Source organism: Gavialis gangeticus, unplaced genomic scaffold (genome assembly GCF_001723915.1).
Source record: "Gavialis gangeticus isolate Ggan-Ray unplaced genomic scaffold, GavGan_comp1, whole genome shotgun sequence".
Lineage (NCBI taxonomy): Eukaryota > Metazoa > Chordata > Crocodylia > Gavialidae > Gavialis > Gavialis gangeticus.
Window position 1 is genome coordinate 12974284 of NW_017729006.1, and position 26616 is coordinate 13000899.

A 26616-nucleotide genomic window follows, 5' to 3' on the forward strand; every position below is an offset into this window, starting at 1 on the left:
GTCACAAGGTGGCAGAGGGTAGATTCAGGTTAGATATCAGGAGGCGCTACTTCATTATCAGGGCAGCTAAGATCTGGAACCAACATCCAAGAGAAGTGGCCTACCCTGGGGGTCTTTAAGTGGAGGCTAGATGAACACCTTGCCGGGGTCATTTGACCCCAGTACTCTTTCCTGCCATAGCAGGGGGTCGGACTTGATAACCTGCTCAAGTCCCTTCCGACCCTACCAACTATGAAACTATAGCAAAAATAATCAACTTTAACTGACATAAATATGCAATCTATTGGCTATTCCTCAAAATTCTGATTGGAAACTAGAGTTGGCATACAGTGATTATAGCAAGATGCATTATTAGGACGACTAATACTGCAACTCGACTTCTTTTATTCTTGGTGGAGTATGAGCGGCACCCTGTGGTCACATAGCTTCATAGCAGGCATTATCACCTTTGTGTTTCTTCTGCACGTAAAGTACAGTGGAAATGAGAGTCTGATGATTGGCTTTTATTGTACTGCATTACTAATAACCTGTTTGACTAAGTCAATTGCAAATGCTTCCTAATGTAATTACACCTTCTTCTGAGCTGTCATCATTCCAATTACATCAATTTATGTTCCTACTTAATATCAACTCTGAATGTAGCTATGACTATCACTAGCTAGTCATCTTGCATAGGCATACAGAATTTCCTACCCAAACAGATACTTTTCTATTGCTGGGAGGGAAGGACAGTTTCATTCTTAGAGACTAAAACACTTATTGTAATCTTTTCTCCCACCTGTTTAAAATATTTCATCAGTGATTGCCATTATGCCATGGATAAAATGAACTTATCTCTTACCAAATGCTGATCCATTAATATCTGTCTTGGAAGATAATGATATTATTCTTCCTCTGTATATTTATGAGACCTCCTCCTCCCAGCAGGATATGAGTTCTGTTTCTCCCTACAATCTATGTATAGTCAGTGTTCTCTGAGGCAGACTTTCTGGCAGCAGCACTCAGATCGCTGACTGCTGTCGGTACTGAATGTTTGGTGCAGGAGGGCTTTCTGATAGTGAAAAAGATAACATCTGGTGAGGCATGAAAATACACCCAGTTCCACCTAGCTGTACAGAAATAATACCACCACCACACAACAATAAATAACACCACTATAGAACAGCCACTGGGTCCAAGGGAATGTGAAAAGTCATCAGGTCTAGAATGTGAAAAGTATTGCTGTGTTACCAGCTTCCAGCATGAGCATTTTTAAAGGGGGTTATAGAAGATAACTCACTTATTAGCATTGACTCACATGGATAGAACTGCTCATGTGAATCATAACACTGTGGTGACTTGCAAGAGCAGAAGGAGAAGGCAAATTTCATGTTCACTCTTGTCTTTGCCTGAATTCTCCCAAGGCTCAGAACTCTTCTCAGATGAATCACAGAGACTAGGGACAGAAATTTACATATAAACCAGTACACGTGATTAGAAACCAGTTCAAATCCATAACATGACAGAAGTTCGGTGCACGTAAACTGCTTTCAGAATAGCTTAAACCTGTTTAAGAAAAACCTATATGGATGTAGTATCAGACTTAACTGATTTAGATTAAATCACTTTATTGAACTTCTGTCCCAGATCCTTTCCAGATTCAAGTTAACTCACAGTCCCTCAGTATCCCACAATCCTTTGCACGTCCCCTGCAAAGCCCGCCTCACAGGGTAGGCAGGTTAGCTTTGGCCCAAGCTGTCTGCTCCAACCAAGCAGGGAAGCATGCTCTAATGTCCTCTGGCTTCTGGCCTGGCCACTGGAGGCATGTGGCTACATTTTTAGAATCAAAAGTGAATGTCTGTTCATTTGCTGATTGGTTCAATCTAGGCAGCTTAGACTAACCTGCGAAGATTTAATTGAGTCAGCCTCGGGCTTTTTGATTGTCTGTACTTAGCCAGAAGGTTTGTCAACTGAAGATAGCAAGGGAGCACTAGTGTCCTCTGTCCTTTTTTTTTCCTAAGCTGCCTCTGGCAGCCTTGTCCAAATCATTAGGTCTCTGGTATCAGGGAAGGAGGATGCAGAGGGAAGAAGTATCTATGGGAGTGAGTCTGACTGCAGCTCAGTGGCACAGGAGGAAAAAACAGAAGTGGTAGGAAGAACATTAGTTTTTCCTTGTTTCTCACCTAGCATAGTGAAGCTTACAGCAGGTCCATGGAAGACTCACTAACCAAAAGAAGTCAGAGAAAGTCCCTACCACATCCTTCCTACACAGCTGAGTTGCTCCTCAAGCCTCCCCTCACCCTCTTCTACCTGACACCTGAAACCACTGGCCTGTACCCTGTAAGGTATTTAACATCTCCTACAAAGGACTGAGTGCTCCTCTGCACTTGGCAGAATGAGATTCTTAATAAAGAATGAGGAAGAATGCCTTCAGTATTTGTTTCCATGGGAAGTTAGACATGTTAAAATGCCAGCTTAAACAACTATAATTATATCAGCATAACTGCTCAAGTGGACACTCTGATCCCAGTACAAGAGCAACCTTTTTAAAATTTATCAATTTGCAAGATGTTAAACAGAACCAAAAAAAGCCATGTCCTCATATGGAATTATACCAACACAACAAAGGTTTAATTACAGTGGTATAATTCTACCTGTGTAGCTGCTAAATTTCCCTTCTGTAGACAGATCCTAATGAGAAATTTGTACCATTCTTCTGCAGGTACTGTATAGAACACCCCAGGCTGACACACCCAGAATACAAGTAAGATGTTAAGGTTTTCAGCTTCTGGGGTCACTAACAAAATTGAATGGTTTGTTACAGGTAGACAGGATGGTACAGGTTTCTGATTTACTTATTGCTATGATGAGGGTGGGTGGACACAATTAAGGTGATTTGCATGCCTTGCCTCTGCAAGAACACCTTTAACTCTGCATTTCTTGTTTAACAGGCCAGTGTCCTACCGATGGTAGAAAAGTGGTTGTAGTTGTTGTTATCGTTACCTCTAGTATTCTGAAAAGTGGTAATTTTCAAGTCACTGCCATGTACTTACAGACTTAACTTTCTCTCAGTGAAGTTTGAGTGTGAGGATTTAAACTTGATAGGAGCCTAACAATTTTCAATCTTTCCCCCCTATAACTACAAATAACTAAATAAATTTGTGCATATTTTGAGAGCAGCATGACAGCCAGACATTTTATAAGTTAAGGTGTAGTTGACTGTTGTCATGAAGTCTTAACAAGTGAAACTGATGTGAAGCAATAAACTCTGGCCCATACTGCACCAGAGTTTGTCGCCCCTGGGCACTGCATCTTCACGTACACCCGGGACCACAGCATGCTGAGCTAGGTTGGAGCAGCCCCGGCTGGCAGGGAGCCCAGGGGGTCAGTCTGCCAGCCTGGGCTGCTCCAACCTGGCAAAACATGCTGCGGAGGGGCTGCCTGGGGCACAAGGGTGCTTCGGTGCATCCTTGTGTTCCAGCCAGCTCCATCAGCATCTACATATGCATTGCTGCGCACTAAAGAATGCTGCCACAGGATAGTACCTGTATTTACAAGTACTAACCTGCGGTGGAGTTAATTAGTTTCCTGTGGCCTAATAGGGCCACACGTGTAAACTTTGAAACTTTACTGCAGAGCTAATTAGGCAACTCCACCGGAAATGTCTCATGTAGATGTGCCCACAGAGTGACAAATCCTGAGAAGAGCTTCCATGCGCCCACATGGAACTCATGGATCAAGTCCAAAATTTGTAGTCAAAAACAACATAGAAGGGATGACAATCATAGCAGTACAAAAATCGGGATTCAGAATCTTACTTCTGTGCAACCCACTGCACTGTCCAGATTTAAAAGCACAGGAATATTTCTGGATTGGACTATATGGTCTTCCCCTAACTAACATTATTTGAAAATTTTCTCATACAGAGAAATGACAGAGAGAAGAAGAAAATACAGCAGTGTGACCCATAATAGTTGGGAGGACAAGAAGCAAGCAAGTGTATACTAAATAGAAATAGCAGAACTGCTTGGAAGCAGCAAAATACCCTAGTTTAACCTTTGGCTGGGATTCTTTAGTCATATTTACTGAGAAAGTGCACAATCCTTCTCTGTGAGGCAGCAGAAATGTCAAAATGGGAAATCAGACAAACAATTATCTAAAAAGGAACAGATTAATTCTGCAGCAGGATGCAGTAATGTGTTTCTGAGAAAATTAAATACTAAAATATTGTACTAATAAAATAATTTTGACTTAGCAAACTGAAGAACTGCAGTACCCAGGGAAGCTATCTTGACAAAAATCTTCAGTAACATTTTGCTCTAGCACTCAGGAAATATTGTATCATTCAAAGGAGCTCTAAAAAGAAAGAGATAAACAGACTGAGCTACTCATAATGTAAAATGGAAAAGAGCCAGGTTCTGTATTCATTTACATGGATGACAATCCAGCAGTTCAGTAGCATCACTCATGATTTACACTGCTGAAAACGAGATCACAGAATAGCACAGATTGTGTAGCAGCAGTCAGCAGAAGTTACACCTGCCAGGTACCAAAGTACCTGCAGAAATGAGCATTTGTAAGCCTCATGTGTTTGCACACCAAAATGGCTTCCTGCATGGTGAAACAGAGTGCTGCATCATTGTGTGCATCAGAATCTGTTTGCATTTTGCACATGTGCAGAGACCTATTTCCATCTCTGCTCCTATATTTTGCAGAGATTTTTTTTAACATTCCTCTTGGAAAATGTAGCCCCAAAAGTTCTTCACCTATGAATTAAAAGAAACTTGGGAAGGAAGTTACATTGGTGTGCCTGAAGCAATGGTCCATGGGGGGAAGCCAAAATCAAAATGTAAGGACATAGCCCCCTGTTGTCAATATGGGGCAACTGGCATGGTAGCTGTCCCTATAATAGGAATTTGCCTTTCCCTTCTGTTGCTTCCATCCCAGTGTATGGGTCTTCCATCAAAGAACAGATTATGCATGAAGGATTGTGCTGTATGTGGTCTGATGTCTACATGTGGAGCAGACAAGATGGGGGTCATCATTGACCACAAGATGAACACTAGCCTGCAATGTGATGCTGCGGCTAGTAAAGCGACCAAAATGATTGCTTGCATCCATAGATGCTTCTCAAGCAAATCCCGGGACGTCATTCGCCCCTTGTACTCCGCCTTGGTGAGGCCACAGCTGGAGTACTGCGTCCAGTTTTGGGCTCCACAATTCAAAAAAGATGTGGAGAAGCTTGAGAGAGTCCAGAGAAGAGCCACGCACATGATCAGAGGTCTTACGACAGCAGGCTGAGAGCCATGGGGCTCTTTAACCTGGAAAAGTGCAGGCTCAGGGGTGATCTGATGGCCACCTATAAGTTTATCAGGGGTGACCACCAGTACCTGGGGGAACGTTTGTTCACCAGAGCCCCCCAAGGGATGATGAGGTCAAACAGTTATAAGACCATTTCAGGCTGGACATAAGGAAGAATTTCTTTACTGTCTGAGCCCCCAAGGTCTGAAATAGCCTGCCATCGGAGGTGGTTCAAGCACCTACACTGAACACCTTCAAGAGCAAATTGGATGCTTATCTTGCTGGGATCCTATGACCTCAGCTGACTTCCTGCCCTTTGGGTGGGGGGCTGGACTTGATGATTTTCCAAGGTCCCTTCCAGCCTTAATGTCTATGAAGTCTATGAAACTAGCTAGGAGAACCAATCAGCAAGCTATACCTTGTAGAAAGGGAGTTCGAGTTCCCCAGCTCTGCATGCTTCCTCAAGCCTCCCAAATACACTAATTAAACAAGCTGTCTCTAGGGCGTTCAAATACTATGCAGCCACTCCACCCCAATGCTGGCTATGATTTAAAAGCCACAGCACTGACCAAACCGACATGCTGAAGTATATTGAAGTGTGTCATTTTCTGTCATTGTGTTTATTCATTTCAGCCTTGACCTACTTTATCCTAAAGAGCTTCCTGCTTTACTTGCAGTAACCTTTAAAATCCAAGTACCTAAACTAACTAGAAATATTCCTAAAGATTAACTAAATTAGTAATCCAATGGGTTATCGAATATTTTCTTTCCATAAAGTGAAATAGATAAGGGGATTTAGTTTGCTCAGGACTTTAATTTCTAGCATTGGCTTTGTGCTGGCCTCTCTATAGAGGTTATCTTCTCTCACATATGTACACAGCAGCAGAATGACTCACTATAAAATATTTTATATTCACTTACACAAACATTAATTCTTCATGGATCCCAACACCACATTAATAAATGACCATTGCTATAACCGTTTTATGGCATTTCATTTTTATAATAATAATAGGAATCTTTTGAATCCATAAAGGGAGTAGGAAGTACATATCATTAATGTAATTTGTTTTTTCTTATTATTCATCTGAGTGATTTTTTATGCTGTCATAATCATGGGTTAGGAACTTAAAGCCACTAGGGACATCCCTTGCTCAAGTCTGCATTCTATTTTCTACAAAATTAAACACATAAGATCAAAGAAAGCACAGGCATACAATATACAGTACTGTGTATCTGGATACATACCAGTGATAGAAATTCATTACTGTGTTGACATAATAACCATGTTTATTACCTCCTTTAATTAGCCATTATTAATTGTGCCCACCAAGAGCTTCTTTTTTTTTTATTGGTACCTATAGTCATTCTTCTTAAGACAATAGGTACAACTGACCAGTTGTTACTGGGAGGTTTTCTGTGTACGTACATAAAAAGAGCATAGAAATGATTACTAATTGTTTTAGGCTTCAAAAAAGTTGACTGTAGCACTGTGTCAGCTGCTCTGGAGTTATTCTGAAACATCCAGAATTGATTTGCTTCTAAAAGCAGGTTTCATTTAGCAGTCTAACCTCTAGGAAAGTTCCCTATTGACAGAAATGGTCTTGAATTAACTAAAAATATAAAATCCAATAGCACTATCAAGGTAGAAAAAGCTTCAGGTTACTATTCAAATAGCTAAAGCAAAGGTTACTTTTATCATTCAGCAAACTTGTTTCAAAATAGGCTCTGGGCTCACTGTCAGTTTTTGTATTTTTTAGTAAAACTTGGCAATTATATAGTTCAATGGTACTCCAGCTTTTGGCCCTGCAAGCCAGAATAGTAGTGCAGGGCTGGTCCATGGGATAGGGCCCAGTGCTGCCTCCACCTGGTCCTGTTTGCCCAGAAAGGGCCCTCTACTTCCTTGGCTGACCTCCATATGCTAGGATCAGGCTGTTGAGCTCTGCCTCACACCTGCCTGGACCCATGCACTACGATCAAGTTCTAGAGCCCAGCATCACCTCTGCCCAGCCCTGCGAGCTGGAATCAGGCACCTGCACACCAGTATTAGGTCCTGTGCACCAGGACTGGACCCTAGGGCCTGACACCACTGCTGCCTGCACCAGGATTGGGCCCTGCATTGCTCTCATGCCTGTTCTAGTGTACAGGGCCTGGGGCTCCCCACAGGTGCAGAAATTTAGCAGCAGAAGAGCAGTGCCACCATGCCCTCGCTCCCAATTTTTTTGGCCCATGGAGAGCCCCAAAGGTTGGATTATACTGCATTGGGGGCTGGATCTGACCCATGGACTGGGGGCTGAGCACCCCAATATAGTTTATACTTGCAGCATCTAACTCTAAGATTATTCTCTGAGACAACTGGAGGGAAGTGGTGCTCTCCCATACCTTGGGGGTCTTTAAGAGAAGGCTGGATAGGCATCTGACCCCAGCACTCTTTCCTGCCTAGGCAGGGGGTCCGACTTGATGATCTGTTGAGGTCCCTTCCAACCCTAGCATCTATGAATCTATATGGCACCATGAGTTACAGCGGGGAGCTGCACATCTGTTAGCACCCAAACCAGTAGCAAATATCTTCTGATGTGTCCTGGAAAGAATGAAAGAAATTTTCACCTTTCTATGGAAGGATGTCAGTCAGCCATAGGCGGCGGAAGTGGGGGGGGCTAACAGGGCTTAGTGCACCCAAACACAGGTTAGCAGTAGAGCTGCAGGGCAGCCTGGCCAAGGGCTTCTGGCAGCTGCAGCAGAGGTGGGGAGTGGAGCTGGGGGAGAAGTAGGCATTGCACAGCCAGCAGGGTGCGGAATTAAGCTGTGAGCGGCTCATCCAGGGGGTCACGGCTCCTGCTGCTACATGCACCCCAGGAGGCATGGGTGGCGTGGGCCCCCAGATCTGTGTGGGGCAGGGCAGGCTGTCCTTGCAGACTGGGGCAAGGGCTGCACTGGTTTCTTCTGAATCAGGGCGGGGTGGACACTGGAGTCCCAGGGTCTGTGTCCCCTCTGGCCCAGCAGTGCAGGTGAGGCTGGCTCCACTCTAGGCCCTGGCTCTGGGGCCCTCGGGTGGTGTTCGGCCAGGGGCAGGGCCGGTGCGGGAAGGCAGCTGGGGCTGGGGCGGAGTTAGAGGGGCAGGAGGTGGTGCTGGCGAGTGACCCCGAGTGTGAAGGAACAGGCAGCTGCACAGGTGTAGCGGGCTCCGGCCCCGATCCTGGACCCAGCTCCACTGCCTCCCAATCCCTGTCTGGCCCCAGCCCTGGCCCCGGCCACACTCTGTCCCACCTCTTTCCTCCACAGACTTTCCTGCCTCAGGGTGGGGTGGAGGGGCATCTGTGCACATGTGTGCTCACACTCCGCCCCTCCCCCCCCCAATTTTTCTCCCTCTGCCTATCCTGTTAGCATGTGACTGAGCCCATTTTCAAGTTTTTAAATCTACGCCAACTTACTTCGTTCACTTCAAGGCAGCTTTACAAAAAAAATGCTATTATAATTCCTGAATCCATTCACAGTCCAAGCTGTACTCTCTAATGAAACCAAATCTACCAGGAGTAGATTTTTCATATGATAAACATCCTTCTTCTGGTGGATGTCTTTCTAAGTAATATGACAGCTTAAAATGCAGGGATGTAAATCATTGTCAGTACCACAAAGTAAACTTTGTTGCAGGAACTGAGGCATGTTTAAGGTTGTCTGCAGACTTAGACCCTCATGTTTGCATTACCATTTTCTGTTAGTCACCAAGTACTTCTTGTGAGGTTCTAGCACCCTCACTTCCTGATTCCTTAGATCACTGGATGCCATTTGGATGTTGCATGAACAATACCTAAAATAAATTGCATTGTTTCACATTTTTAAAAGGTTCTTTTGCAATCAAAGACTAGAATCTTATTTTTTCAAAAGAAAGCCTAAATTTTGGAACATAAAATGGCAATTGCTAGGCACAAAATATCAGCTCACTTAGTCACTGCAAGCTAGTCCAACACGATCCTGACAGCTAACATACTCATGACTATTTGAGATATTAAATGGACCGCTTCTAAATTGCCTTGAGCCATGCATGGAATTTAATGGGCTTCAGCAATGCACCTTAATCAACTCGTTCAATTAAAAATGAATATAAACATAACCAATCAAGCTTTTATTTATATATCACTTCAATTAGCTTTGTATTAAATTCAGAATAGGAAATGCCAGCAAACACTACAGATTCCTGTGCTCAGTGTAAACACAACTTTGGAAATAGTACGTAGTGCTGCTTTACCTCAGAACAGAGGAATTCATCAGTTCATTGAGATCTGCTGATCTTAATGCATAAACACGTACCAGACAAAAAGGAGACCTTAAACTACAAGGCTACAGGTTCCTTCTTAATTGATGGTGGGGCAGTGTTTTAAATGCATGCTCCTTCAGCTTTCATAAACTTGGCCTTTATCTTGTACCTAGCTGTACATTCATGGACTTCTCCAAATTTCTCATTTATTTCACACTGTCCTTCACTTCTAAATCTTGACTTTGAGAGCTATTCTTTTAACTAATGCATATGTTTAAAATGATGCAAATATAATTTTGAGCTGTCATTTGGAACTTAGTAATTCTCTTCTGTACAGAAAAGGCATAATAGGGTAAGATTACACTTATCACATGACACTTGTGTGATGTAGTACTGATTAATGAGAATGAATGCTGTCATAAGGTTACCAGTTGCTGATCTCCTGATACAATCAGAGTTTTCTGGGGAAAATATATTTTTTATACAGGAATCAAGTAGACAAGGGAGGACTCTTAAGTGTTAAACATGGTTCCAAAAAATCCTTCCTCAATTGATTTTTGTTTAAAGGGCAATTGTCAGCTAATAAGTCCCAATATATAAAAAGGAAAATCTTGGCAAAATTGGAGTCTCCAACTGAGCTAATGTTCCAGCTAAAGTTTGTCAAATGAAAATTACTTCAACAATTAAATATTCTTGTATGAGGTGGGCTTCAAAATGCTCTTTCAAATTGAAATTTATGGTTCCCTTTTCCTTGATAATGTCTCTTCTATCCTTAGGTCTCAAAGGGATTGGTCCCCGAGTGTTCGGACAGTAAATGGCTTTGGTGACGTTAAAAAACCTCCCACACCCCCCAGTACACTGATGATGCTGTAGTGCATGCTCACTCGGAAGCAGATATTCAGGCAATCACTGAAGTCTTTACCGAGGCATACAAGAAAATGGGACTGATGTTCAACATTCAGAAGACTAAGATCCCCCATCAACAAGCTCTTAATGAGCAGTCCCTAACTCCAGTACTTTGGGTTTATGGTGACACTGAAGAAAGCTGAGTATTTCCCATGCCTCAGAGCCATCTCTCACGGGAGGCTGACATTGACAAGGAAACCCATCACCTCAAATATGCAAGTGCAGTCTTTGGATGCCTGAGGAAGTAGGTGTTCAAGGGTTCAATCCAAAAACAAGCTCATGGTTTATCAAGAAGTCGTGATCCCTAACCTTACTGTATAGAGATGAGATGTGGACAATGTACAGAAGACACCCCACATTGCTGAAATACTACTATCAATGCTGCCTGTAGAAGATACTTTGAATCCAGTGAGAAGACAGATGTACCAACATTAGCATCCTCTTGCAAGCAAAAACCATGAGTATTGAGGCAATGATCATCCAACATCAACTTTGCAAGACTGACCATGTCATCCAGATGTCTGACTCCAGGTTCCCAAAGCAAGTTTTATTCCTGCAACGTAGTCAAGGCATACACTCAAGACGAGGGCAGAAAAAGCGCTACAAGGCCAACTTGAAGTCCGCAAGGCCAACCTGAAATGCAACATCAACATCAGCTCATGGGAGATGATTGCCCAGGACTGCCCCAATGGAGGAAGAGCTTGACTGCAAGGATCTCAGTACTCTGAAATCTCACGACAACAGGAGATAGAAAAGTCAGAGAAGCAAAAACAACATGTCATGGACTAAATCAAGAATCTTGAGCCACCCACCACACACAGATATGCATGCCCAAGTTGTGACAGAGTTTGTTGATCCTGTATCAACCTCACCAACCATCTTCAGACCCACAGATACGGCAGTCATGAAAGATATTCATCCTCAACTGAGAAGGATTGCTAATGATGATGATCACGATTCCTGTATGAAGCAATGTACCAAAATAACATATCAGTAGAACCCTAACTATTAAACTGATTGTAAACAAAAAGGATACTGCCTTCTTCAGTTTTCATCACCAACATGAGCAAAATACGTAAAGGAAACAAAGAATGTAACAAGAACATGTTAACTAGACCTTCAACAAAGACAATGTGAGGGATGGAGTACACATTTTACCTGCTATTTAGCAGAAGGAATTGGATTTAGGAAGCCTTGGCACATAATCCTATGGTCCCCATTATAGAAGAGGTCACATACATGAAAGGAGTTCATTTCTGGCCCTAAAATTCTTCAAAGGAAAAACCAAGAAAGCTGTGTGAAAAATGTTAAGTATCATAACTTCTGACATTCAGGGTGCACCAGTGTATCAGAAATGTCAGCATCAACATTTTGTCCCTTACCTTATGTTCAGATATAAAAAAGTCATTAGAAAATGAAGGATGATAAACTGTTCTCTATGTCCACAAATGACATGACTTAAATTGCAATAAGGGAGAGTTAGGTTGGATATAAAAAAAATCTTTCTAACTTCAAGGGCAGTTAAGTTCTGCAATAGGTTTCTTAGATGAATCTCTGTCCTTGGAAGCTTACAACACAGATTGGACAAAACTTGTCTGGGATGGTTTAAGCAGGGATAAACTTGCAGAGGGTTGAACTAAATAACCTTCCAGCCCTATTTTTCTGTGATTTTTATAATTATTCTTTTTTAGTTTTAGGCTAAATATGTTCATTCAAGTGCTGGGTAAACTAAAGCACTAGTGCAACTATTTTATACACCTTGTTAACCTATGGAGGATGCTTTATTTACATTTCCCTGATCATATACTTCTTGCAACACCCTCACCAAGTTCCCCTGGGGCTAAGGTGCTCCTGAAGATAGGCAAAACTGCCCTTAGCAACAAACTCAGAGCCTCCAGCAGAATGCCTCCAAGACCTCCATATGTTCACAGTGGTATCATGTCCACCACTACGTCCCTCTACAGTTAATGGTTGCTCAGGCCTGTGCAAAAAGAAAGTCCTTCCTGCCCCGTAAGTGACCAGGAAGGAAGCAGACCTTACACTTCCATGTGAACAGGGTCTGTAAGTCTGCCTGCCCATGCATGAGCACACAAAAAGAATATATGCTGCATTTCAGTGTAAAAGCAAGGTAGAAACTGCCTGGAACCTCACTAGGAACATCTTACACACATTTTGCATGCTACAATGGCACAAGTGATGTCATTCGGCAATGCATCACTTACCTTTTACCTTTCTATAGGTCTCTGCTGAAACAGGTCAAAGAAGCCAAGAAGGTTACATTTAAGTTACATTTACATTTAATCTGAGGACTCTAACACTCTCAACATTGATAAGATAGGTCCTGGAACCTGCTCAGGTAACATTTCTTTCTCCACGCAAGGTTTTCTTCATGCTGTTACTCAACAATATTTGCCCTACAATGAAAACTTTTTAATATTTAAGGTGTAAATGTGATGGGAATGTATATCTAGTGCCCCATGTAGTCTGCAGTTTCACAGCCATTGAATCTTCTGCAGAATCTTCCCCTCCCTGTATAGCATTCTGGGGTATAAGTTTGCATTTTATACATACACACACACATATACACACATATATATCTCCAGCCCTCAATGTAGTGAAGACGCACTTGGAAAATGAGAGCCACGTGTAAAACCATGCGACTTGTATCTCTGGGTCTGCAGGGGAGTCTGAAATACCAGGTCCAGGCCAGATTTGGTTATTATTTGGAGTACTCAGTGTAAAAATGAATTACAACAGAAAGAAGTGAACAATTCCAGACTTACCTCAATGTAGCCTTAATTCTAAAGCCTAAGTATTACAGTTTAAGTAACAACAGTGTTAACTATTTCAACACCTATAATTTTAGTGAAAACAAGTGTGCTTATTTGACAGTCCCAAAAGATACTGCCCACCTTCCCTAGTACCAATAATCAGCTTCCTGCCATTCATCTGTTAAACAGCTTCTATTTTGTTTTGACAGCACCATTCTCTGTGGCATGTTGAAAAGCATAACTGTCAGAGCAGTTATGAGTTACTGTACTGCTCGGATGCTTAATTTCATTCACGTAATTAAAAACTTAATTTGCAATTCAAAAAGCTTTTACCAACGTTGTTGCTGGGTTGTTGGTTGTAACCATGTTGGTCTAAGGACATAGGCACTAGCAAGCAGTTCTTTAGGTAGATGTGATATCTTTTATTAGACCAACTAAATAGTTGGGGAAAAAGTTATTTGCAAGTTTTTGGGCACAAACACCTGATGAAAGGCCTTTGTGCCAGAAAGCTCGCAAAGAACTTTTTCCCAACTATTTAGTTGTTTGAATAAAAGAAATCCCATCTACCCAAAAAACCTTTACCAACCTTCTCATTTGCTGCACCAGAGTACTGCAGCATCCAGGCATTTTGCTACAAAATGTAAAGGCAGTCAAATGCAGAGTATAGCTCTTGCTACTTTGCAAGAAACCACCTGTGGAAGGACACAGACACAAAACTCCATGAGTTAAACAGCATATCCTCTCATTATTACCTACAGCAAACGTATTCACTGTATTTCGATAAAGTCCTGTGTGGTACTTGGAAGATGAACACTTCTTTCAATATCTATTAATGTATTAGCTCATGAAATATCAATTCTGCTGAATTCATATTCCTGGACCTGTTCACCCTTCACAAGAGAAGGCTGAGGGGACCTAGTGGCCATCTATAAACTTACCGGTGGGGACCAGAGGGAAATGGGTGAGACCTTGTTCCCCCGAGCGCCTCCCGGAGTAACAAGGAACAACGGCCACAAGTTGATTGAAAGTAGGTTCAGGCTAGACATCAGGAGGCACTACTTCACAGTCAGGGCGGCTAGGATCTGGAACCAACTTCCAAGGGAAGTGGTGCTTGCTCCTACCTTAGGAGTCTTTAAAAGGAGGATAGATAACTACCTGGCTGGGGTCATATGAGCCCAGTATTCATTCCTGCCCAGGGCAGGGGGTCAGACTTGATGATCTGTTCAGGTCCCCTCCGGTCCTATATCTATGAATCTATTAATATAAGATTTCTTCAGGTGAATGCACCGTTGCTTACTAACTGACCATTAAGAAACAGTGAAGCAGGATGTCATGTGCCACTGCTGTTTTTTGCAAATACCTAAGAGATGTTTAAATAGGCCAATACAGCATGTCCTGGAGTGCCTTCATTCAGTAACAAAAGCTTTCCTTTCCCAAAGAATTGCTCTGGAGCCGGCCAAAATCGACTGCCCTGCTGACTGCTCCACTAAAGGCTGCCCCAATGTATTCTGACAACTTTGGGAGCTCTCTAAAGCTGTGATTTCAGAAGGGGAGTCACGCCCGGGACATCTCACCCCTCCACACCCTGCCAGCTCTCCCTGCGGAAAGTGCTTTTTTGCCCAGGCAGGTCTCACTTTGGGCCCCTAACTCCAGCTGTGAACTGCCGGGCCAGAACCCAGCGCACACAGTGGATTAAATCCGAGGATTTCAGTGCCGGCTGCAACACCCGGCTCAGGGCCTACAGCTCTGAAAACCATTTTGGACCAAAGATACCGGCAAGACTCCTTTAAAGCAAGACCTGCCCCATGCGGCGCGGCGACCTGCTCCCCGCCGGCACTCCGTGGAGGCCTGGCCAGCAAGGGGCGGAGCCTCCCCTTACGTCACCGCGCTCCTCCAACCAGGGAGCGGCCCCTCCAGCCCGCCCCGCCAGCGACAGCCAATGGTGAGCGGCAGGACACACCTCCCACCAATAGGAAGCGGCGTCGTTCCTCTGCGCTGCCGGGGCTGAAAAAGAAGGGGGGGGGCCTTAAAGAGACAGCGCCGGGGCGCCCGCGGAGTGCGGTGAGCGGCAGATGGCGGCGCTGGGCGGCTGGGTGCTGTACTTCGCCTACGGCAGCAACCTGCTCCGGGAGCGCATCCTGCTGCGGAACCCCTCGGCGGCCTTCGCGGCGGTGGCCCGCTTGCAGGTCTGTGCCGCGCTCCCCCTCTCCTTCCTCACACCTGTGCTTGCAGGGGGGGGAAACTGAGGCACGGAGCGCGCGCTAAACGTGACGCGTGAGCGGCGGGGGGTCCCCCGGCTCGGCTACCTCAGACCTGCTGGCGGCTCGGCCACGAGGCGCGCGGAGTGTGCGTCCAGCGCCCGCCTGCCCGCGAGTCTCGGCCGCCTGCCGCCGGGCCCGGCACGGCACGGCACTGCCCGGCAGGGCTTCTGGCTTTCCCTGATTTAAAACAATCCCGTGTTTTCGGATGTAAAAAAAGTAACCCCAAATCCACGTTTTTTCCATGATTAAAATGAAACGCCATTCTATGTCTAGATCTGTATAGCTAGATAACTAGATATAACTATAGATATATTTAGTGGTGTTTCATTCCACAATCCACGGATTAGGCAAAAAATTGTCTGGGATGGTTTAAGCCAGGGACAAGTTTGTAGCAGGTTGAGCTAGATAACCTCTTGAGTCCTGTCCAGCCCTATTTTTCGTGTGATTAAAATGAAACGCCACTATCTATACCTATATTTATATCTATATGTGTGTATGTATGTATGTGTATATATATAGATAGATGTTTAGTGATGTTTCATTTTAATCATAGAAAACTGTGGATTGAGAGGGATTATGTCAAAAAATTGGGAATTTCTTTTATCAGGAAAAAACCAGGATCCCTGCTGATCAGACCCAGATGAAACCCCCCCGGGTGCTTCTAGCCCTGGATTTCACGGGGATTTAATGCAGGACAATGGGGCTGGCTCACTGGAGGAGCCCAGGGGCAAAGGAGAAATCCAGCCTCTGATTTTACCCATGGGGGGTCCAACCCGTGCTGGGCAGTATTTCCTTAACCAGCTGTCATGGGTTCGGAGCAATAAGGACACATTTAAGGCATCCAAGGCAGGTGCATCAGTTGCCCTGGCAGCTGGCATGACTTTGTGGCCACTGGTTTAGAGCTCCCAAGTGTCCCGGTGGCCACCCGCACCCATTTGGGTAAAGCCTTTTTTAAAATTCTTCTTCAACTCCATGCCCCCAGTTTGTCTGGGGCACTGCAGCAGCTCTCTGTGCGGAGAGGCCCTGGGTTCTTTCCCAGAGAGTGCCAGGAGACCGTACCTGTGCTTCCAGCAGGGAAGTGTCCTGCCCAAATGAAAGCAGATATCGGGTGCTCGGCTCTGCCCTCAGATTGGTCATCTCATTGCCACTTAACACACTGCAAAGGATTAGAGCTGGTGGGTTGGGAGAGGTGGGATGAAATTTAACTGCAAGCTCCTGGAGACTGGAAGCACACCTTGCTGGGGTTATTTGACCCCAGCAGTCTTTCCTGCCCAGAGCAGGGGGGCTGGACCCGATGATCTCATGAGGTCCCTTCCAGACCTAAACTTCTGTGAATCTCTGAACTCTGGTTGAAGTTGATGAGGGTTTGGCTGATGAAGGGTTCTGCTGGGCTTTGGCAGAACGGAGGGCTGAAAGACACTTTTTGAATCAAAGTGCTTGCCTAACCCTTAATAATAAAAGTCTGTTTAATAATGGAAGCTGATTAGATAGCCAGCTTGCCTGGGAGTCTGTTCCAGATCATTTTAGGTTTAGAAGGGCCTACTTGTGTTCCCTCTGCTTCAGTACAGGTTTCCCTTGATTTATACTGTACATGCATTCCCAGCAAACAGCGCATACATCGAATTCACATAAAACAAACCCACTTTACATGGTGGTAAGGGAGGGAGTGAGGCTGGGACTGGGGAAGAGGTGCCACTCCCAGGGCTGCACAAGGCAGCAAAGCAGAGGGAACAGAGTGGCACTCACCCAGCCCTGGCTGCAGCAGCTCTGGGAGTAGCTGGCACCAGCTGCCTGCAGCCACTGGGCTGCACTGTGCTCCGCCTGTCCCCACTCACTTCTGCTCCTGGGCTGCGCTGTGCCCTGGTACAGGCAGCTTTTGTCAGCCTCTCTCAGGGCCACTGCAGCCAGGGCTGGGGTGAGTTCTTCCCCCTGTGCCTTCCGGTCTAAATATACTCATTGCATAAGAGCAAATTCGCATATAAAGAACCCGCATAAATTGAGGGAAACCTGTACTGTTACACATAGTTCCTGTTGTAGGGCTTGCCAGTCCAACAAAGGGTATGCAGCATTATTTTCTGCAAGCTCCCGTAAGGGGCTGAATGGAAACAGACTGCCTACTGGCCAGGAGATATGAAAGTAACCTCTTCCAGGTCTGCAAATGGAAGCAGATTAGTGAGAGATTGTAGAATGCAAATGTTTGAACAGGGCATGTGGCTGGGCAGGGATCTTGTGGTGATGATGGTGTGGTCTGGAGCTGCTGCAGTTCTGCTCTGGCCCCAGACCATGCTGTCAGCGCTGCAAGATCCTGGCCCTGGAGCAGCTCCCTGCCTAGCCACACACCCTGCCAGCTCTGATGGAGCTGATCTTCATGGAAACCCTGGCCCTGTGCTGTCACAGCTCAGCTGCTGCTGGGGTCTCTGTGGAAACTGGCTGCAGTGATGTGGGCAGGGGCTGCTAAGAAGTGGGCTCGCCATGGGCCCAATCTGGCCGGCAGGCTGGACTTTGCCTGCCACTGTGCAAGGATGCGGTCATCTAAGTGCATCAGCAGTACTAAACTTTCACTGATTCTGTTGAACAGTTATCAAATGTTGCTAATGTATTAAGTTGGCTTTTGCATAGATACAGTAACAATTATATTGCATCTTTTAAGCAGTTAAGCCACTGATCTACAGACTTGTGCTATAAACATTTTAATAGTTGCATTCCTTCATAGATCTCATTTAATTTTTTTGCATGATTTGCACAGTTGTCTGTTGAACATTTGAGGGAGAGGAGATGAACTGAATTAAAAGCTGCTTGAAAGTTCCTGAGATGACTGAGATTGTGACAGATGCATAGCATATGGTCATGTTGAGGGTACATCTGGGGACTCGCAGATACATTGACCAGTTCAAACTGTTCAGGTGGCTTCAGTCAGTTGTTCCATATTTTTGAGCCCTGTGTTAGAGGTGCCCCGGCTTATACCAAAGAGTAACAACATGGCATATTTTTTTCACATAGCATATGTGAATCAGTGGGGCATGTTTCCATGGTTGTTCTCATGTAGTCCTTGTAATAAAAGATTGTTCAGAAATATCTTCACCTTGCATATCTCCTGGACCATGACTCCATCACTCCAACGCTGTTTGGATTATGAGCGAAGAGAGAAGTAAAGCTAAAACAAGTTTTAAATGTTCAAAACTTCAGAAACTGGGAAGAGGTTTGGGACAAAGGAATGACTAAAGTAAATAGAAAAAGTGTTTAAAGCCAGCTATAAATACTGGAGATCAGATTTTGATATGCTTTATGCTGAGTAGCACTTTGTTCAGTGAGTAGACTCACTTAATTTAAGGAAATTCTGGAAGTGGTCTTCATCCTTAATAATGGATTTGATCTGTTGTCTGTTGTCTGAGGACGTAAGCCTCAATTCTGCAATCCATAAATTAAAACTGTATCAGCATTTAGGAGAGAGGCAAAAGGTTGAGGGCATAATACAGTACCTTGATTGCCTGTTAACTCCAAGGGGTACCAGGGGCATATCTACACCATAGCAGACTATGGTAAGAGGAACAACCATGGAAATGTGCCCCACCTATTCACACATAATGTATGCTTAAAAAAAGAAAATGCCATTTTGCTTCTTTTTGGCATACAACCAGGGCACAGCCAACAGAGTGATCAGTCACATATATGCTCATGGGTGGCACTTGGTACACCTAGTGCCTTTTGGTATGCAGAGCAAGTATTGACAGCTGTGCCTCCCTAGCAATATCTGGTGTGATGCAGACACCGGAATCCTCTCTTTTCAGCTGCTGATGAAAGAAAAACATGTGCAGACTAGAAAGTGATTATCAGGGTAAACTGAATCTATATGCAAAGTGCTGTCAGATGTACAAAATAAAGCTGAAAAAATGCAGGTCCCCCTTTCCTGGTCTATTTTGCTAGAGCAGTCTTTGGCATTGCTTTTATGTTCAGTACAGTACTTGTGTAACTTCTAAAGGATGTTTGGATTTATTTAATTTTTGAATGAAAATGTTCTTTTTAGGAGTCATGCTGATTATTACAAATACCACCCAAGAACATGATTTCTGAATTTTTTTTTTAGTCTTTTGTGTTCAGTGGGCAGCACTTCACGTCTTAGAAGTTTTATCATTTGGTTTCAGTTCCTTTCTCATGTGCTGCCATGACTCTCGCATGCCCAATTCAGGGGCAGTTCACATGTGCTTCTTCCTAGGCCTTTCAACAGGGTATTCATGAGACACAGAAACAACAAGTGGTGAAAAGGGAATAAGCGTCTGAAAGGCATGTCCACTAAGATGAGAGGCTCGGGAAGCAATGGTAGGCTTTAAGAGAGCTGGTACTTTGAATTTTGGGGCCCACACAGGACCATTTTTAACATCCTAAAGCACGGGTACCCAACCTTCTGGCCCTGCAGACCAGATGAGTGGCATGGGATTGGTCTGTGGGTGCAACCCTGCACACTAATCTGTCAAACCAACACAGTGTAGCACACAGGACCATGTTATCCACCCTGCCGGACTCTCCGCAAGTCTCAAAATTAGGCAGTAGGGGAGCAGCAATTGACACTGCCACTGTTCCCCCACCATCCAGTTTCCAGACCTCTGGGGAGTCCAGCAAGCTGGCTGACCCAACTCCATGAGCACCACTATCAGAAGGGGAGTAGATGAACTATTATGTGACAACATTCATAGCTTTGGAAAAAAGTCAATCTGCCATCCCGTAAACACTATTGCCTTTCATGCAGAAATGAACACATCTATTGTTAGTAAGCAAGGTAATCTCAAATTCCCTTAGAAAAATTCTGTATATCTGTAAACAAGGTAAAGGGCTTGGATGCAGGTCTAGACTTTGTAGAACAGCCTTGTATCTCCTATTCTTGTTCTAAGCCCGCTATTTCTCTTGGGGCCTGATTTTTCGTTCCCTCTGAGGTGGGGATTAGAGCAGATCTTTAAGGAAAGAAAGGTAACTACCCATTCTATAACTTCTTGTTAACTCTGCTTCAGCTAACATTTTCATGCCATAATCCCCTCCTTCTCCCTCCCCCCATTCCCTAAAAGTAAGTGAAAATTGATTATTTGCATTGGTTTAATTTGCAGGATTTTAAACTCGTTTTTGGCAGTCCTCAAGGCAGACCAAGTTCTAACTGGCATGGAAGTACAGCTACCATTGTTCAAAGCCCTGGAGACGAAGTTTGGGGAGTAGTATGGAAAATGAGCACTAGCAATTTAATTTCTCTGGATAAGTAGGTGACTTATAATTCCAATGTCTTATGTTGCTTTAGAAAGCAAGCCAAATGCAATGGTTACCTTTCAGCAATAACCAACATGGAGGTTTTGTTTTGACTTAGGAGACTACTTTTGATTCTGAAACATGAAAATAATTCCAGAATAGTCTCTAATGCTTTGACAAATCAATAGCTTGAAAAGCAAAACTGTTGTAAAGAGGGTTTTTAATATGAGGAGGGGACTCTGAACTGTCTGACTGAATTTAAACTTCTGTCACCTTTACATTTTATTTCATGAGCTTTTCCCCTATTTGCTAAGTTTTAAACTCTGCTTCTGAAGGCAGATTTCAAAAGATTGTCAGCAATAGTTTGGGACCTCACCTTAGGTGTTAGAAACAGGAAGAGAAACTGTGCAGAAAAGAACCAGCTATGCAATGCAAGAAAAGGGAACCCTGGGAAATGCCTTTATGTAGCTATTTTCTAAACTTGCAAAGTGTTTTTAAAACTTTCAGATCAAAGCCTCACCCATCTCTGAAATAACTGGATTGATAAATAAGACTGATGTCGTGTTGGTAGTGCTGTTTGGATCTCCAAAATGATGAGCTTGGAAACTGTGATGATGCAGTCAGTCATCCTGATACAAACCTAAAATGTTACAGTACACCTTCAGTGACTCTTCAGACAGTTCAGTTATCTCTGTTGGTTTGACAAAGCACCTTCCAACCCGTGTAGAAGCTGAAGAGCACTGAGGTATTACATCGTCAGTACCTCTGAAAATTAGACCAGGCCTGTGCCGTTCCCTAATCAGGATTTGGAAGCCTAATTTGTGGAGCAAATTTTCAGTAATTTTAGCCAGTGTCCTTTACTGCTTGTTTCTAGTAGCATTGCCACAGCTTTTAATAGCTTTGGCTATAAAACCAAGTCTTCAGCTGGTTTGATTAATGCATATGAGCCTGAAGCTGCAAGAGGATGGGTGCTCTCAACCAGCATTGCCTTCAGCACCTCGCAGGATCAGGTCCATTGTCAACACTTTCAGGATTCAAGAGGGAGAATTTTAATATTAAAAAGAATTGGAATTTAAGTCAGAGCCACAAGTTATCTATTTTGAGTCCCTTTCAGCAGGAAGACTGAAAGTTTCCTACTCTCTTCTGCTTTCCTCTCCTACCCTTAACTGCTTGCATTAGCTCCCATTCTGACCTCCCCTCGCTCTCTCTTGTAATGACTACAGCGTCTTAATTTGCCAAACTCCTAGAACATACAATACTTCCCAAGACTCAAGGTCCCTTACTATCATAGCAGATACTATCACTGCCATCACTTTTGGGGGAGGGGAATTAGTTGGTTAATATTTAGCTCTCATAATTCTAGTTCACATGTGGTAGAATTCCGATTTCTTGTACATTTTTGAGAAACTTTTCATACTAGATAACAGTGCCTGAAAGACTGCACTGGTAAACCAAGTGCCCCAACTGACTTATTCTAGGAGAGGTATGAGCAGTTCTGGCTTCATCTCCCAAACTGCCTTACCAAAGTGTCACAAAAGTGATCTGTAAAGGGGGAGAGACTGTATTTGTGTTGGGTTTTTATGCTTCTTTACGAACTCTAAAGAAACACTTAAAAACCTGGTGCTTATTTTACCACTAGATACTGAAATTTTATTTTTCTTCCTTCATGGAGTAGATATCTTCCTTTTCATCTTCCTTTAGTAGATGACTAGCAAACTAGTAGAACTACGGCAAACCATGAAGTGAAAAGTAATAGAAAAGATAATATTTTATCAAGTGTTTAAAATTCTTTGTGCTTGTGGATGTTACTACAAATGGTTTTCTTTCTTAATCACCAGAGTTTGTATCTGGCTTACTTGGGATTTTGATCTGATAACTTGATAGTGGCATGTTATACGCTATAGCCTAGACTACAAAGACTTGTGTACTTACCCCTGTACACTTCAGATAGTCCCACTGACTTCTGTAGGGCTCTTTATATGTGCACTTATGCACAACAATATGTGGTTGTAAAGTTTTGAACTGAAATTTATTGCTAACAAATTTCCCTGGATTATTAAATTTTCCTGGATGAGACTTCAAACAAAAAATAATAATTTTACTACTTATACTTTTCTCAACTTGAACACTTAAAACAGACTGTCACTCCTGTTTTCTAAAAAAAATGTAGTTTATTTCATGTTTTATTTTGCATGCTCTAGTCAAGGGGTACAATATTTGGGTGACAAACATAGCAAAAGGATCTTGGCATATAGCTGAGTTTTTCTTGGTGTTAGACTTCTTGAGACATTTCTCTCTGTCATAAATCTTGGTGTCTTTGTTCTAAACTTCACAAAATACATCTGAGAGGCACTTAATCTCTTAATTTAAAAGCTGTTTTTTCTGTCCCTTTTCCTGCTTTTTCTGAAACAATCCAGAAATTTGTTTCTAAACTTTACATCATTCTTGTTTGCAGGTACTGACCCTCCAGTTAGCTCCACAGGTCTTCCTGCATTGGCCCAGTTGAAGGGTTGGAATAATTTTATGCTAGCACATTAAGTGACTTTGAAAAGTGACTAGCTTTTTATCTTCAGAAGAAAATATTACTTGTCAAGACCTGTGATATCATTTTAACGAGTATTGTAAAAACCTAGAGAGACATCAAAGTTGTCACCTTCCACCTACATCTAAAAAGTAACTATTCCATTTGAAGCTTGCCTTTAATCTTATGAAACTTTAAATAAGCCATTACTGCTGCTAGTTTCCTAAGACTTTTATATTTTCCTCAGATTTATCATTTTATTAATGGACAACCCCTTACCCCAGAACTTTACTTATAGCAGTTGTGAATGTAACACTGAAACAAAATGGGATACCAATTTTTGCAGTGCTTTCTTTCAGCTTCCTACTGTTATACAAGCTGTACATGCAAGCAAAGAAATTCAAGCACATTGGTGGGTGTCTTGGATCATTGAGTAGCGTGCCCTTTGATAGAGAACTGTGCAAGTCCTCCCTCATTATACTTTGAAATAATAACATATGAAAGATAATTTTGCTATAACTTCATTATCAAAATATAAAGTATCAGTATATGCATTGTTTCTTAATTTTGAAAACTTGGTTGATAATCCACTTATTATAAATTATCAAATATTTTTATAGTAGATATTACCATATGTACCTCTTATCACTTGTGCAGTGTGGGTGGCTGACCTGCATGATTATAGTAATGACTTGTTGTTTGTGATTTGTATCCTTTACAAAATAAGAAAGAAATTCCACTAGCTTATTTTTGGGATATAGAACAAGGATTGCTCCAAAGTACTGAAATACATTTGTTTTTTAAGTACTGCAGCCCAAAAAGCCACCTCAACTTTAACATGATACCAACTCAAATGTTCAAATGCATGGCTTGTTAAAAAAATACACTAATCAAACTTGTATTGCTGTCTAAGTGGTGCAGTATGAAAGAATTGTCATCTTTGCAGGCAAGAGGGAGTTGAAGAGGGTCTGTATGCTCCAATAGAGGTTGATGTTAGTACTCAAGAAGGAAAACTACTGACCTGTCGAAGTTACCAGATGAAAGACTGTGTCTATGATCTTCCATCACCACAGTATAAAAAGGTAAGTGTTGTTGTGAATAATGAACATAAACTGAAATAATGTATTAATTCTTACTTAGAATAACAGTACATATTAACTATTCTCCTCTCTCTCTCTCTCCTCTATTTCTAAATAAATGTGTCATTAATCCCTGTGTACTACTATATTTCACTGTGTACTAGTCAAGGTTTGAAGCCCAGTTTTTAGCTCTTAACATTCAACCTTGACTTATATACCATATTGGCTTCCCCTGTGTGCAGTGCTGGGTTTGGTGCTCAGCTAGTATGGCCCAAGAAGAGCCGCTCACCAGCCGAGTGCTGAGCCCAGCGGCACTTGCAGGGGAGAGGGTCGAGGCTGAGGCCAGGTTCAGCACTCGCTTGGCGTGGCCCAGGCAGCACCACTTGCAGGGGATGGGGGCACACCAACTGAGTGCTGAGCCCAGCCCCATCCCTGTCCCCTGGGAGCGGCGCCAGGCTCAGCTGGCATGCCCCCATCCTCTGCAAGCGGGGCTAACTAAGCTGCGCCAACCGAGTGCTTGTGCTTACCTACAAATCACTTTGTAACTGATGCACGAGCACCAGTGGGATGGCATCAGCAGTTGATAAGCAAATAGTAACTCTAAAAATAGGCTGGGACCGAAAGTTTACTGGACTCAACTGAAACAAAATGTAACCACCTGACCAGAAGTCTGTCAGAACATAGATGTTGTATTTAGCTAATAAAAATGCAGTAGAATTTTTAATGATGCTGAACAGACAGGCACCCAAAAGATGGCACCTCCATCATTGCAGGCCTCCTCTGGGACATTTGTTAATAATAACCCATGGAAGAAAGAGTTCTACCTTGCAATTAAGCATTACTGCTCAGCAGTGCACTGGCTTTTTTTAGAAGCATGGCCTAAACACTGGGCATGTTCTACTTAGCCTAGGAGAGCTAATGAAAGCCTAGCCTGAGATGGTGCGACTGTCTAGAAATGTTCAGCTACATAATTGTAAATAAAATAAAAAAGTTCTCCAGAGTGAGAACAGCTAATTTGGCTTGATCATATGATTCCTATGTATGTGTGTCTCTTGACCTGGGGCCCACCTGTCGGGGAAAGTTTTCATGATCAGTGCTAGGGTGTATACTTCCAGAGTCTGTTTAAAGAATGCTACAACTTGGGAACTTCCTCATGTACTTTCTGGTCCTCTGTTCCCCTTATTTTACTCTCCAGACTACTCTTTAGAGCTGTATGAAGGAATAAATCTCAACTAATACAGCATCAAGATTGAGGATGTAATGTGAAGCTGTTTTTGCTATACTACATGCATAGCAACAATTTCAAAAAAGCACCCTAACTTTTTCAGCCAAGAAAATGATTTTCTCTCCAAGTGCAGTCAGCCTAAGGTTATTTCTCTTGATCTGATTATAGGAAGATGCCTGGGATCAGGGCTTTGGTTTTAGTTCTTTTACATGAGTGGTACTGTTTGCAGAACCAAAAGCTTGTGAGATCAAACTGTTTCACTGTAATGTCATAGTAAGGCAGTGTTTCTTTTTACTTGTAGGTCATCTGCATGGGTGCAAAACAGAATGGATTACCACCTGACTATCAGAAGAAATTAGAACTAATAGCAACCAATGGTTATGCAGGACCAGTGTCAGTCTTTGAAGAAATTGAGGCTGCTGTTAAAAAAGGGAAAACAATAACTTAATAAAATCATAGAAAAGTAGAGCCAGAAGGGACCTCCAGAGGTCATCTAGTGCAACCCCCTGTCTGAGGCAGGATCATCCTTATCCAAACCCATTGTCTAACCCAGGTGTACTCCTAGAGTAATTCCAATTCCACAATGCCTGATTGTTCATTTTGATTTAAGCATGAATTTTCTCAATAGGCTGATTAGCAACTTCCTTTTTTGATAAAGAATGGGGCAGTCCTGGTGTACTTCTATAGGAAGGGACTGGATTCAGCAAGTTTAAGGCCCTGGTTTTGCAAAGGTATGTGTGTAAGTTGGGCTTAACTTCATGCACCATCCAGAAAGCTATGTGTAAATCTCTATGGAATCTGGACCTAATTCTCTGTAATCCCCTTATCGTACTGTTGGTAAAGTTCATTTTGTCACATCCTCCTGTTACCAATCATCATAAAAAAGAAACCAGTTAGTTGGGCAGCTTCCCATTAGGAATATTAAGGCTGCAGAATTGAGCCCCTTGGTTTTTAAGTGTTGTACATTCAGTTCTCCAGTCTGTTTTAAAAGTCCATGGGGGTGCAAAGTAGGAAATTATACTTTTGCTTTTTACTTAACTAACTTCTGTGGAGCAAGACCTTTTCTGGCTGGAAGGTATTAATGTGATT

General features: G+C 43.1%; 1 protein-coding gene and 1 long non-coding RNA gene across 2 annotated transcripts in view; one reads left to right on the forward strand and one right to left on the reverse strand.

Moving 5' to 3' along the window:
• LOC109291728 overlaps positions 1-13623 on the reverse strand; it is a 71959-nt gene extending 58336 nt beyond the window's left edge. The window contains exon 1 of the long non-coding RNA XR_002095936.1: positions 11259-13623. This is a non-coding gene — a long non-coding RNA (uncharacterized LOC109291728). The remainder of the gene's footprint in view (positions 1-11258) is intronic.
• A 1614-nt stretch (positions 13624-15237) lies between these two features.
• Positions 15238-26616, forward strand: part of GGCT (gamma-glutamylcyclotransferase) — a 17650-nt gene continuing 6271 nt past the window's right edge. Inside the window, exons 1-4 of the mRNA XM_019508821.1 lie at positions 15238-15398; positions 20570-20715; positions 24170-24305; positions 25829-26602. Of these exons, the coding sequence (XP_019364366.1) occupies positions 15285-15398; positions 20570-20715; positions 24170-24305; positions 25829-25975 (543 nt within the window). The 5' untranslated portion in view covers positions 15238-15284 and the 3' untranslated portion in view covers positions 25976-26602. The remainder of the gene's footprint in view (positions 15399-20569; positions 20716-24169; positions 24306-25828; positions 26603-26616) is intronic.